Here is a 12,779-nt window from a genome sequence, read left to right as displayed (position 1 = left end):
AAAATCCCCGACGGCCGAACTTCAGCAGCAAGACGGACACACAGTTGCTGCAGGACAAGTCACCCTTCGCCAGCGGGGCCATCCCTGTACGCGGCCGCCGCCGGCCCGTGGCTGACGGTGGCCCCGGGCCCAGCGCGGCCCCGCCCGCAGCCGCCGCCGTTGCTACGATACCACAGCGGCGCTGGCTGCGAGCAGCGGCCTCGGCACCGCCGCGGGCCCGGGCCGCCTCCGCCACCGCCCGGCACCGGCACCGGCACCGGCACCGGCACCGCCCCTGCCCGCGGCACCGCCACCGCCGCCGGCACCGCCGCCCGTGCCGACACCGGCACTGACGCCGACCCGCTGCACCGCGCCCGCCACCTCCACCCGACGGCAGCATGGCTGAGGTAACCCGTCACCTGCCCCACCCTTCCTTCCTGTCCCCTGGACAGGACGAAGGCTGCACCTCAGGATAAGCCCGACAACATCAGCTGTGTATCATCTGTAGCCATATTCCGTGTTTATGTGTCACTGTGTGAGCAGAGCTTAGTTAGGTCCTGTGCTGAAAGTAGGAGCGATCAGCTACTTGTACCCAGGCAGTAGTAACTCTTAAATTTTAGGAGCAGCTGCTACATATAAGATCGTGGGTGTGATTCCTGCCCTGCCTCCCCCTCCTCGCTGCTCGTCTTTTAACTCTACAGTCACAAACATGAACAAGATCAAGACTGAAGTACCTGAAGGGAGCCTACAAGAGAGCTGGAGAGGGACTTTTCACAAGAGCATGTAGTGGGGACAGGACAGAGGGGAGCAGATTCACACTGAGAGTAGGTTTAGATTAGATTAGACATTAGGAGACAATTCTTTACTGTGAGGGTGGTGAGAAGCTGGCACAGGTTGCCCAGAGAATTTGCAGATGGTCCATCCCTGGAAGTGTTCAAGGCCAGGTAGGATGGAGCTCTGAGCAACATGGTCTAGTGGAAGGTCCATGGCAGAGAACTGGAATAAGATGATCTTTAAGGTCCCTTCCAACCCAAACCATTTTGTGATTCTGTGGCTTGGAGAGGAGGATTAAATGAGAAGAAAGTCCCAGAGCAGGTTTGAAGGAGGGATGCATTAAGTTTCAGCTTACAGCTCATAGCTCAGAGTGTTCTTTGATGCTGGCCAGAGCATGGGCTCAGCGTTAAAGTTACCCTTGAGGTTTTCCTGCTGACAGGAATGCTGCTTCCCTATCCTAGTGGGACCACCTCAGAGGTGCATTTGCAAGGATTTGGCATCAGAACTGAGCTAGCTGAAAAATGTCTTCTGTGTAAGGCTTAACTGTAGCATTTCCCACAGAGGAAAGACTGAATTGTGTTGGCATTACTGGAGCTTTGAGATGTGCTTGTCTGCATGTCTCTGGCACTATCTGGATAGAAATCATAAACTAATCAGACTTTAGAGGGTAGAGAACTAGGCAGAATTAGGGTTAAGATACTGGGTTTCCTCAGTGGTTGATGAATTATTCAAACACTATCACAATGATGGTATTTTATAGACTTGTCTTTAAAGCAGTTGTGGGACTTAATTATAAGAACTCTGGCTGGTAAAGCACAAGTTATTTCAGTAAAATTGGGGGAGATGTGTTTGAAAAATAGCCTACAACATACATATTATATGCTAGCAAAAGAACTGTTATTACAGAAAATTTTGTCATGCTTTCTTAGTAGCTGTGATACGCTCAATATATTACTTTTTTTGTATTCTGGGGTCATAAGTGAGATGTTGAATTCTTCCTGTTTGTTGATTATTTCACTCAGGAAGAGTCTGACAAACCATATCTAGAAGAAAGTGCCTTTGAAGCACTGGAAAAGGACTCCCAAGAATTCATCAGTATATTGAGTAGAGATGAAGCTCTGGAAAAATTCCGTGTCGAATATGAGAAGCTTCTTGCTATTATGAAGAAGTCTCGTGAAAATGAAAAACATCTCATGGAGAAATGCAGGAAGCTGAGTGCTGAGCTTGTGGAAAAGTCATCCAAAGTAGCTGTGCTTACCAAACTCACTCATGATGATGGGGAAACTATATCATCATTGAAGTCGGTAAAGTTTTAAATAGAATGAAGTATGATCTGGAATTGTTAATGAAAAACATGGTAATAAGAAAAGCTCCTGCAAGAACACTTGATTTTATGTAGAGAACTAGCTGGAGGATTAAGCATAGAGCTGGCATCTCCAGTTGTTTAACCTCTGCTTTGCTTTGTTTGCTCAGTCTGGTATATTTACAGGTTTCAGTCAATTTCTGTGTTTGTTTGCATTAAACCAACTCTGCCAGCTTTCAAGTACTTACTAATAGTTTTTGTTTAAGCATTCCCTCTGTAAAATGGCACATTTTCAACTTAATGTACTGTTTTTGATTCATTATATCTTTTGAAGGATTGCTTGGATATTAACTATTGCCAGAACATTAAAAAAAATCTATTTTTTTTTGAAGTATGGATTTTAGGCCAGGGAAGTGACAACTTATATAAATAAATGTTTCACAGTGCTTTTGAAAAGGAATCCTATATAGCATTTCAGTGTGATTTCACCAATTTACTCTGATGTGTTGTTTGTTATTATTGATTTAAACTCTGTCAAATCAAAGTGCTTGGCTCACTAAAAACAGTTGATGTTTTTAGGCTTACAGTGAATTTTCACTGTCAGAAACCTAAAGCTGCCAAGTGATTATAAGACTGTGTGTGGAACTTCTTCATTCTGATGGTTTAAAAACTTAGCTTTGTGATACCTAGATAGGCTTTAATTTAGCACTTATTTGGGAAACCTCCATGCCTTACAATAAAGTGGTTTGTTCTAGTAAAATTAAGTCAGTGTAGCAATCCAAAGTGATTTTTGAGCACTACAGAAATAGAAGTTCTTTGAAATGGAGTTTCTTGTCCTTAGAATTATGAAGAAAATACATTCAGAGTAAATATAAATAGCAGCACTGTCATCCTATGGCCACAGCTTGCAAACACGTGGTGCTGCCCAAAGCCTCTTCAAGGAGGAGGAAAAGTGTGGAAAATCGTGTTGATTTTCACTGCTGCTAATCAAAACCTGGTAGATGAACATCAGGAACCATGATGATCCTTACAATTTCCTTTTTGCTATCACATGGCAATACTCTGTGTGTGAACATTAGGAGAGGTGATCCTTCAAGACGTTCCCAAACTGAGGAGACGTCTTGGTAACATCATAAACCTAAGGAGTGGAAATATTGGGAAAACAAGAGCCTTTCCAATTTCAGCAGCTAATTTGAAGCTCAAGCAGGATATGACTGAACCATACCGCCTACTATTGAACCCATTAAGTGATTTTCTAGTGAAAAAGCTGCTTTACAGTATGATCCTGCAAGAAGAAATGTGCAATGCACAACATGGAATGTTTCATTTCTAGGGCTGTGTTGTGAGTCAAGTATGCAGCTGATACTTTTTCAGTTGGTTATAAGAATTAGTCCTCTTAAAGGTTCAGGAATTATTTTGGTATTGTTTAAAATGTTCATGTCTTTTTTGAGGTTTTGCTTGATAAACCCTTTATGTTCCGTATTATTCTTCTTTCTGAAGGAAAGTTCTGTAAGAGTTGTAGTATTTCACTGCAATTTTGTTATCATTCAAGCAATATGGTTCTCATGTATCCAAGCTAAGTGTTGAAGGAAGTTCAAGTGCTAAAGTAGCCAAGATTATATTCTTCAGTGCTAAATTCAACAAACAATCTGTCCTACAATTTAGTTATTTATAAACCATAAAAGAATCCTGATGGGGCTGTTCTTGTAAAAATTGAACAGTTGCTGTAAAAATGGAATAGTTGCTCCAAATTAAAGCCCTACATCTTGGTGACTTGATGGGTCATTAGGGTAAGAAATAAAAGTTGCAGAAGAAAAATTTTTCTCCATGTGAAGCCTGTTTGTAATCAGTAGGGTTTGTTTAGGGCAGGGGTTAAGCACACAGATCAGTGGCTGGTAGGAGGTGGGTCAGTGATAATCAATAGCTGTTAACTGTCAGGTGGCAGTTAAATGATCTGTTTTGTAGTTTTAATAAACTGGACATAACAATCTGCTGTTTACAGTAATATCAAAGGAGCAAAGGGCCAAGCTAATCATGAAGGGAATACAATTCTATTTTTCATGGCTAGGGCACTGATCCATGAGTCTGCACTGGAAGAATGCTAGAAGAGGAATTTGTAGGAGCTTGTACTGCCCTGCTTGGAATTACCAAATTTTCAATTTCCAGGCGTATCAATCCAATATAATAAGAAAACGTTTCATTAATTCTCAGTTTCTGAGCAATGAAACTGATGTGATCTTTTGGGGTATTTAATGAAAGCAAAGTAAAGCAGTCACACTTCATAAGTCCTGCTTCACAAGTTCCAGTGTTCAGTACTTCTCCAAAGATTTTTGAATTATTCTAACAGCAAACATCCAGGGTACTTCCTTTAATTATGCAGCAGACTGCCATGCATTACCTACCTATCTTGTACTGCAATTACCCTGTGTTACTGGCATACTGCAATCTTTCACACTGAATAACAACGTGAATATTTCTTCTATGAAGACTTCCATCATCAAAATTTTACTCCTTTTTACTGCTGAAAATAACAGATCTATTGATCTGCTCTTACAGCAGAAGACACAACCAAGGAGCAACTACAATGAATCTCAGTTTTGCTGATGCTGAAGTCTGTAGAAAATTCTTATTTAGATTTTGCTTATTAGTGTTGCCATCACCCGTGTCTTCTTACTTTATTGATAAAAATTGTTATTATCAATACAAATTCAATATAATAGTTTTTACAGGCCAAAGATAAAGTTCAAAAAGCACAGCTTAGAGTGACCTTAAATCAGTGCTTATCTGAATGGCCTCCCTGACTTGAGTAGATCACTTTTGCAAATACTCATCAGAACAGAAGACTCTCTGAAGCCACTAAAACCTTTCAGAGGCTAATTGATTTTATTCCCCAGTTCTATTCCCCAAAACTCCAATCGTAATGATTTAATTCACCAATTTTAATCAGAGTCTAATCAGCCAGCAGGCAGCTCTGATGTAAGTAATCAGCTTTAATCTTATTTTCAATTTACATTTTTCTAGAGAAAGGGTGGTTGACTCTTACTGGTTGACAAATCTGAAACATGTTTATTTACAGTTATGTTTTATGCTTTTCTGCCAGTCAATATGATACACTGTGTCTTTGTGCCATTATTTCAGCCCAACATGCACTTATTTAAATTTCAGAATTTAGCATTGTGTGTAAGATATTAATGAATGAAAAACTTATAATTTATTAGATAATACTTAATGCTTTATGTGTGATCATTGCTGCATTGAATGGAAATTAGAACTCAAAATGTATGACATAAAAATTGATTTTATATATAAAATTGTTTAGAAATGCTTGATACAGAAGTGAAAAAGCACATTTTCAGGCTAAATTTTCAGGCTAAGTAATTTATTAAGTAATGAAAATACTGTTTGTAGGTAGTGAGTTTAATTGACTGTAATTTCAGAATTTCTGAGCAAGGAAAGCTCATTGTTTACCTCTTTATTAGTATGTGTGGAAAAAAAGGAAGAGGAAAGATTCCTCATCTTTATGTTCCAGATGGTTTCTCAAATTTGGATATGCTGAGCTAGTTGAATAAATAAAATGGAAATGTATTCCCTCTGCAGTTTGAAGAGGCTACAGATGTTATACTTTGTGTTATCTTTCAGCAAAATCTTGTAGCCTGTTACTTCTGCTAGTTCTATAGTTTGAGTTTTTAATTTAGGCAGTAAATAGCTAAATATTACATATATTTGATTTTTAAGGGTTCCATAAGTATATTAACAATATAACATAACATAGGTGTCATAATTTAGAGTTTAACATTAAATAGGGTTTTTGTTTTAGAAAACAGAAATGTCAATTAAAATAAAGAATTTCTGTAAACAATTTGATATAAATTATTTTATTTTCTTCCTTGTGGAGATGGTTTCTAAAATTTTTCTAAAGTATTTTTCTCCTGCCTCAATTTCATATGATGCAAGTAGGAGTTGAAAGGGATTTTATGGCCTGATATAATGATGCTTCTATTTGGCTTTCCTTGGGGAGACCCTAGAGCTAATGTAGAACTGCACAGCCACACTTGGGGTCTAAATCTGTACAAGATCATGAAGTCCAGAAGTCTGCCAGGAGCCAGCTGAGGAAAGAGCATCATGCTGTGATTTGAAGCTCAGGGACGTCTAGTGTAAAAGTAGTATCTTCATGATTTACTGTGACTTCAGGAACTTTCTTTCCCATCCAGTCACTTGCTGAATTTCTGCATTTCTTTTAGCACAGGATTCCAGAAATGGTATGAGCTTCATTTGAACCTGGCAAGGAATAAGATTTTTTTTTTTTTTTTTTTTTTTTTGATTCTTAGGGATCTGATTCAAGGGAGAGAGATGCAGAGGAAGTTATACAATGAAATGAATCCTCCTCTCCTATCCTCTTTGTGGGTGTCAAACCCTAAGCTTGTGAGAGGCACACAAATCTGTCATTTAAGTAACTCCATGTGTTAAAATTTGGCATAAGAAAAGTGCCTTGTCTAAAAAACTAGTTAAAATCAAATTACACTAAGTCCTCACAGATGAAAATGAACGAAGAGGAAGAAAAGTTGAGTAACATCTTTTTCTCATCCAAATCAAATTGGATTCTCATTGTCCTAATAGGAATTTACAGACATAAGGTATTTAAGTAGATGATAGCTTTGTGGGCACTGAATTGTCAGTAAATTTTTACTGATATTGGTGGTACTCACGTGATCAAAGCCTCAGAGAGTCCATGCCCTCAGCCAAAACAAAAGATACCAACAGAAGGGGACTGTTGTGAACCTAATCATGAAAAGGCACAAAAATCTATTTTTTCAACTAAGTAAAGTGCAAGGCAATTAATTTCTAATTTGTGGTTATTTTTAAACACAATTTAATTTATTTAATTATTTTCCATTTCATTCCTAGGAGCTTGAAAAGGCCTGGAAAATGGTGGATAAAGTCTATGAAAGGGAACAGAAAACGAAGGAAACAATTGATTCACTGCAAAAGGAAATTTCACGCCTAAATAATTTAATGAAGGAAAGAGCTGGACAGGAGTACAAGTAAGTTTTCCTCAGGGAGAGGGAAAGCCTGGTCTGATTTTCTATAATTCTATACCTTGTTTAGCCATGTAGACACAGTGGAAAACATAGATCTTTTCTGTCTTTTACTTTTCTCATGAGTACACATTTATTTGTGTGTTTATGCAGTGAGCAAGTACAGAATCAGGCTCTGACTGAGTTCATTCAGTATTGGATTAAGCTGAAAGATCAAATAAAATGAATACTATGCACTTTCTCAGTATGTGTCATATTGTTTTATCTGACAAACTCTTCAGCATACTTTGAGAATAGGATCCTGTCAACATTTTTACATTTCACAGCAGCAAGGGCAAGTAGATAAATCAGGAAGGCAGGACACTTGATTTCTCTTCTGTTCCAGCTTTGTTATAAGGCTCTAACACTGTCTGTGTTCTTATTTGTGTTTTATACACTTTCAAGATTATGTTTCGGTTTTTTTAACCAAACACATAGATGGACCTAGCCTGAGATGGAGCCTCTAAGCCACTGCATTGTGCACATAATAATCATGCTCTGGAGCTGCTCAGAAGCTGTCCAGAGCCTACTGTTTGTAGTATCAGGTCTTCAGAGACTGCTTATGCTGTAACATGAAGTTAAACTCAAAGATAAGATTAAGTGTATTGACCCCATGGCCTGTGCACTTTCTACTGAAATTGCTGGTGATTGGCCTGCCTGATTATGGCTTAAAATTTTCACACTGTTTAAGGTATTTATTTATAATATGCATGCAGGATATGTATGGAACATGCTTGTCTCTGCACTCTCTGTGTATCCAGGCTGCAAAAACAGGAGGCCTTCAGTGTGCTCAGGCACTTCCCCCTCCAAGAAATGTGCCAGCACATAAACCACCTGGGTCCATGACAAATCTACTCCTTCACCTTTTGTCTCTGACATCTTCTGGATCTGTTTAACAGCTTTCCTTGGATCTAAAACCTTGGTCATTCAGTCTCCCCTTAGTATAACTCCTTAAAGTCATCTCTCTTTAGCTGCTTTTTGCATTTTCCAGCAAGAGCCAGGAGCTGTTACTTTGCTGACACCTCACTCCTGTTTCCAGCTCTGCCCAGGCTGCTGCCAGCTTACAATTTCTTCTTGAAGTTCCCTCTGTATTGCCCTCCAGTTCTGTGCTTAAATACCCTGTCCAGTGACAAGGCCATTAGATAAAGTAACTCCTTTGCAGATTTCAGCTTTGAAAACCCAATAATCTTTTAGAAAAATTAGATTGCTTTTTAAGACTGAGCTTGAACCCACAGCTTGGACTTCCTTTCATATTGGAAATGTGTCAAAACAGAGTCAGTTTTTATTTTTACATGATGTGACTGTAAGACATACCCTAGTCAGGTGTCCAGTCAGGTGAGGTGCAGAGAGACAGGTTACAACAGTATAACATTTTTAGTTATATTAAAACTAAAATTAGTCCCTGACTAATTTTGCAGTGGGAATAGAAGAGGAAATTTTTTTCCCCTGTTACCTGGGGAATGGAAGGTTTATTCAGACTCATGAGGATGTGAGACAACAAGAAAGAGTTTTGACTTGGCTGATGGTGACTGCTCACAGCAGATAAAGCATATAATTCAATTGACCATCAGTCTTCATACAGAGGAGTTTGAAATAAAAAAAAAAAAAAATTAAACTCCTCTTTCTCATAAAAGTCTTTGTCTGGCATAGGAGGAAGAACAGAAATGGCCTGTGACACTGCTTGACTATTATTTCCTTGCTTCCAGTGTTGAGGATTTGCTAAGACTTCAAGAAGAGGTAACAGAAGAGCGAGACCAACTGTTGTCAGAAGTTGTGAAGTTACGTCAAAGTCTCACTGAAATCACAGAGCAGCAGCAGGAAACAGAAAAGGCAAAAAATGAAGCAGAGCAATCTGTTTTGCAGGTTTGTGCTGACCACCAGATGGTGATTTTAGGCTTTGTCCTGAGCCTTTCTCCACCCTTGGAATTGATCTCCAGTGACTGGGACACTACCACCTGTTCTTTTGCATCTTTTCAGGAGTGCTCTGAGTGGACTCTGCTGTGAATGACTTTTATATTTTTCTGTAGTTTTAGGCTATGTACTTTGCAAAGTGTATTGTCATGTATCAGCTGCTTCCACAGCTTCCCAATACCCCAGTGAGGCCAAGGTTGTTTTTTTGTGAATTGTGATAATCTTTAATGCTGAAGAAATGGGATGTTTTCTGTATTTTAAATCCTTATGCCTCAAAAGAGACACTTAGAACATGGACCTGGAATAGGGATTCTTGGTCCCTTGCTGTTGGCAGTGGTTGCCATATTATGAGATACCATCATTCTTAAGAATGTGTCAAAATCTGTATTAAAAATAATGAAGTTATTTTCTCTCCTTTATGGGAAGCTTTTTCCAGATTTTTGCTTTTTTCATCATTAGGTACCTCCTACTTTCTCCTTTACTCTGATTCTGGATTACTGGTTTTCCACTTAAATTTTTCACAACACAATTGTCTGTAGAGAGCAGTCATACTCCATCTCAGCTTTACATGAAGTTAGGCTTTCTATTTTTCTGACCATTTGAGATCACATATTGTGATCAATATGTATGGATTTCTTGAAATGTGTAGAGCAGCTAGAGATAAGAAGACTGAGGATCAGTGGAATAGCCACTGAATGGCAGGTGGAAAAAGATGGAAGATGGCATACAGAACTCTGATATATCAAATATATAAGCATGATAATGAGAAATGAAAGAATTAAAGCAGAATATAAATAGGGGTGGAGCAAGACACCTGGAGAAAGGAAGAGTAGAAAATCACACTTAAACAAAGAACAGAGAAAAGGTAGAATGAGCATTTAGCTTTCAATTTTTTATAAATCACAAATAGGAAAGTAATGATCAGTCTAGGTTTCATGCACAGAAATTGTTTCTATTTATAAAGCAGATGATGGTAATGTACAAGAAGAGAATATAAAATCTTTGTTTTTCTGACAGCATTGTGGGCATGAGAGAAAAGAGTAAAAACTTGTTGAATCTTGGCAGCCTTAATCTTCTGATACTCACTTCATCAACCCTTAAATTTACAGAATTGTTACAGCATTTGTAATCACCTCCCATTCTTCCAGTATGGAATTATTCTCCACTTCAGACTGCTTAAATGACAATGTCTCTTTGAAGATCCTGTTGAAGAAGCTGTTAGTTCTGGCAACTTTTCATCTGTGGACTCAGAGGGGGAGGAATCCTTAAGCAAAGAACATCTTTCAATTGCTGGTCCCTGGCTGAACCGAATATTTCCATATGGATCAGCCCCCTGTGACTCCTCTCTGCTGATTCTGCTCCATCAAATTTTTGTGAAGGGAGAGAGCAGGAGTCACAAGACAGTCTATTAAATATGAGAAAAATTTCCTCTTTCAGATTTCCCACATAGGAACTTTGAGAGTAGAAAGATTGAGACCAGTTGGGAAAATGAACACTGGTCTGACATCTCTCTATTTCCTTTAACATCAATGTAATAAGTGTTTCTGCTAGTCAGAGAGAATAATAAAAAGAAAAATCCTTGCAATACAGCATCAAGCCCCAATTAATTTTGATGCTGCATTCAGAAAGTACCACTTTGCAAGTAACTTATAACAGTAAAGATATTTATGCCACTGCTTCTCCAGATGAATGCTTTTATGTTTGGACTGTATCAGACCCTTCTGTCTGGGTGAACTGACTGGTGTTTAACAAATTTTTGTCATCAATAATAGGGCCCACATCCAGAATTTTTTGTTCAACCATTAGAAAACAATTACTTCTGAGAAGATCTGGCATACAATGATCGTTGCAGTAATATAGAAGCTCTTGTTTTTAAAGTCAAACAGAATCAGAGAGGTGAGAGGACTTGTTTCCTGAGTAAAAGGCAGCAGAATTTAAAATTGTTTTTTTCTCTATTATTATAGCTTCAGCAAGACATCCAGCTGCATCAAAGCGAGGAATTACGAGAGGCACGAAAGAAGGAAAAAATGGAGACTGATCTGAAAAATCTTCTAGCTGAAATGGATAAGAAGCAAGCTGAGGTCCAGAAGTTGCAGCAACAAATAGAGAATGACAAAGAGGAACAACTGAAAATAGAAAATAATCTTAAAGAGCAGAAGGTAGGGTACATGGCACACTGTATTTATCAGGTCTAAGATTTGAGTAAAATCTGTAATTAAGAAGAAAATGGATTTTTCTGAAAGGAAAGGGAGGGAGAGTAAGTGATTAAATTTTAATAAACATTAATTTTTATATAAATATTAATTTACTAATAAATAAGTATGTAAAGCTTGCTGACAGATTTCAGATAGATTTCTCACAGAAGTCGGTAGTGGATCACAATGATATCGTTCATCTTGAAAAAATCACAGCAAATGAGACACAGTCTGTGGAGAACATGGATGATCTATAGGAGCAGGAGACTGCCAGGTTGGACTTCTGGCTATATTGCCAGCGTTGCTACTGATTGTGTCTAGTGGCATTGGTAAAATAATTTTACCTCCATCCCCTTCTTTCTTCTTTTTCACAATAATTTTTATCTGCCTCTCAAGCCTGTGAAAGGGCAGGGAACTGTCTTCATAAACCTTTGTGATTTATTTTCCTCATTCTGTTTCTAAAAACTTTATCTGTACATGTCCTAACATAGTGTTCTGCAAGTGTGTGAATTTTCAGGTTTTCAGTCCATTTCCCCTGACTTTGAGAAACTCTCAGAGAAGCAATTTCAGTTAATGGCAGGGGAGATCTCATCACTGTAAACCAGTCCTACCTCAAGGGAAACTTCCTTTTGAGTTGTGTGTTTCTTGTAAATTTATAACTTTTATGGCTTTTTCTTCCCTTCTGGTCCCTGAATTTAAGAAGGTAGAGGTCTGTGCCAATTTTTAGTCAACACAAAGTCTTACTAAAATACTCAAAAAAGAGATAGAGAGAAGACTTGATTAATTTTCTGAATATCACTGATTTGATGCAGCTTTTGAGGGCAGCTCCATCATCTGCCATGGCAATCACATTGTATATACTGGTTCCATTACATTCTTGCTCCTTTTAATAGTCTCTTTGAGCCTTTCAAAGTGTAGATTTTAGGAGCATTCAATTATCCAAACTGTCCTGGAAACCGAGAGTTCACATAAAGTGCTCTGTGTGGGCTGATTAACCAGACTTCTGCATTGTCTTCCTTGTCTGTGCTGGCTTGAAGGTGTCTGTGAATGCCTTAAATGGTCTTTTGCATGAAGTCTGTCCAAAACACAGGCTGTCCAACTCTGCAAGGGTCAGGGTAGAAATCTTCTAAGAGGGTAAGACAGCTATGCAACTTCATCAGGTTATTGTCTCAGTTGAATTGTAGTTGTTGTGATGCCTGCTATTCTTTTATTCTTACTCTTATTTTATAAGAAATTTCTAATAAAAGGCCCTTTCTTGTATGACATTGAAAATGGTTTGATACAGCTGCTGTAAGCTGTATCCCATCCCTGTCCAAGACTGAATAAAGGGTTGCCTGAAAGTGTTATCCTGACATTTGCAATATATAAAGGAGTATTTCTTGTTTTTACACTAGGTTCTACTTCTCTTCCTTTAATGTTTTTTAAAGGTGCAATGTATATTGACTTCATCAGGAGTGAAAAATATGATAGTTGTTCTTTCCTCATTTATGTATGTAATATCTGCAAGGAAATTTCCATCAAGCAGAAGATAAATCTGGTAGC

The 12,779-nt window shown here is 38.4% G+C and overlaps 1 protein-coding gene across 1 annotated transcript in view; it reads left to right on the top strand.

Moving 5' to 3' along the window:
- The first annotated feature begins 337 nt into the window (after positions 1 to 337).
- Positions 338 to 12,779, top strand: part of CFAP58 (cilia and flagella associated protein 58) — a 56,691-nt gene continuing 44,249 nt past the window's right edge. The window contains exons 1-5 of the mRNA XM_041461514.1: positions 338 to 386; positions 1,776 to 2,057; positions 6,962 to 7,098; positions 8,838 to 8,994; positions 11,007 to 11,201. Of these exons, the coding sequence (XP_041317448.1) occupies positions 378 to 386; positions 1,776 to 2,057; positions 6,962 to 7,098; positions 8,838 to 8,994; positions 11,007 to 11,201 (780 nt within the window). The 5' untranslated portion in view covers positions 338 to 377. The remainder of the gene's footprint in view (positions 387 to 1,775; positions 2,058 to 6,961; positions 7,099 to 8,837; positions 8,995 to 11,006; positions 11,202 to 12,779) is intronic.

The sequence above is a fragment of the Pyrgilauda ruficollis genome, unplaced genomic scaffold (assembly GCF_017590135.1).
Source record: "Pyrgilauda ruficollis isolate IOZ18807 unplaced genomic scaffold, ASM1759013v1 scaffold15, whole genome shotgun sequence".
NCBI lineage: Eukaryota > Metazoa > Chordata > Aves > Passeriformes > Passeridae > Pyrgilauda > Pyrgilauda ruficollis.
The sequence above is the reverse complement of the archived record's forward strand: the minus strand, read 5'-3'. Positions and strand labels throughout refer to the sequence as shown.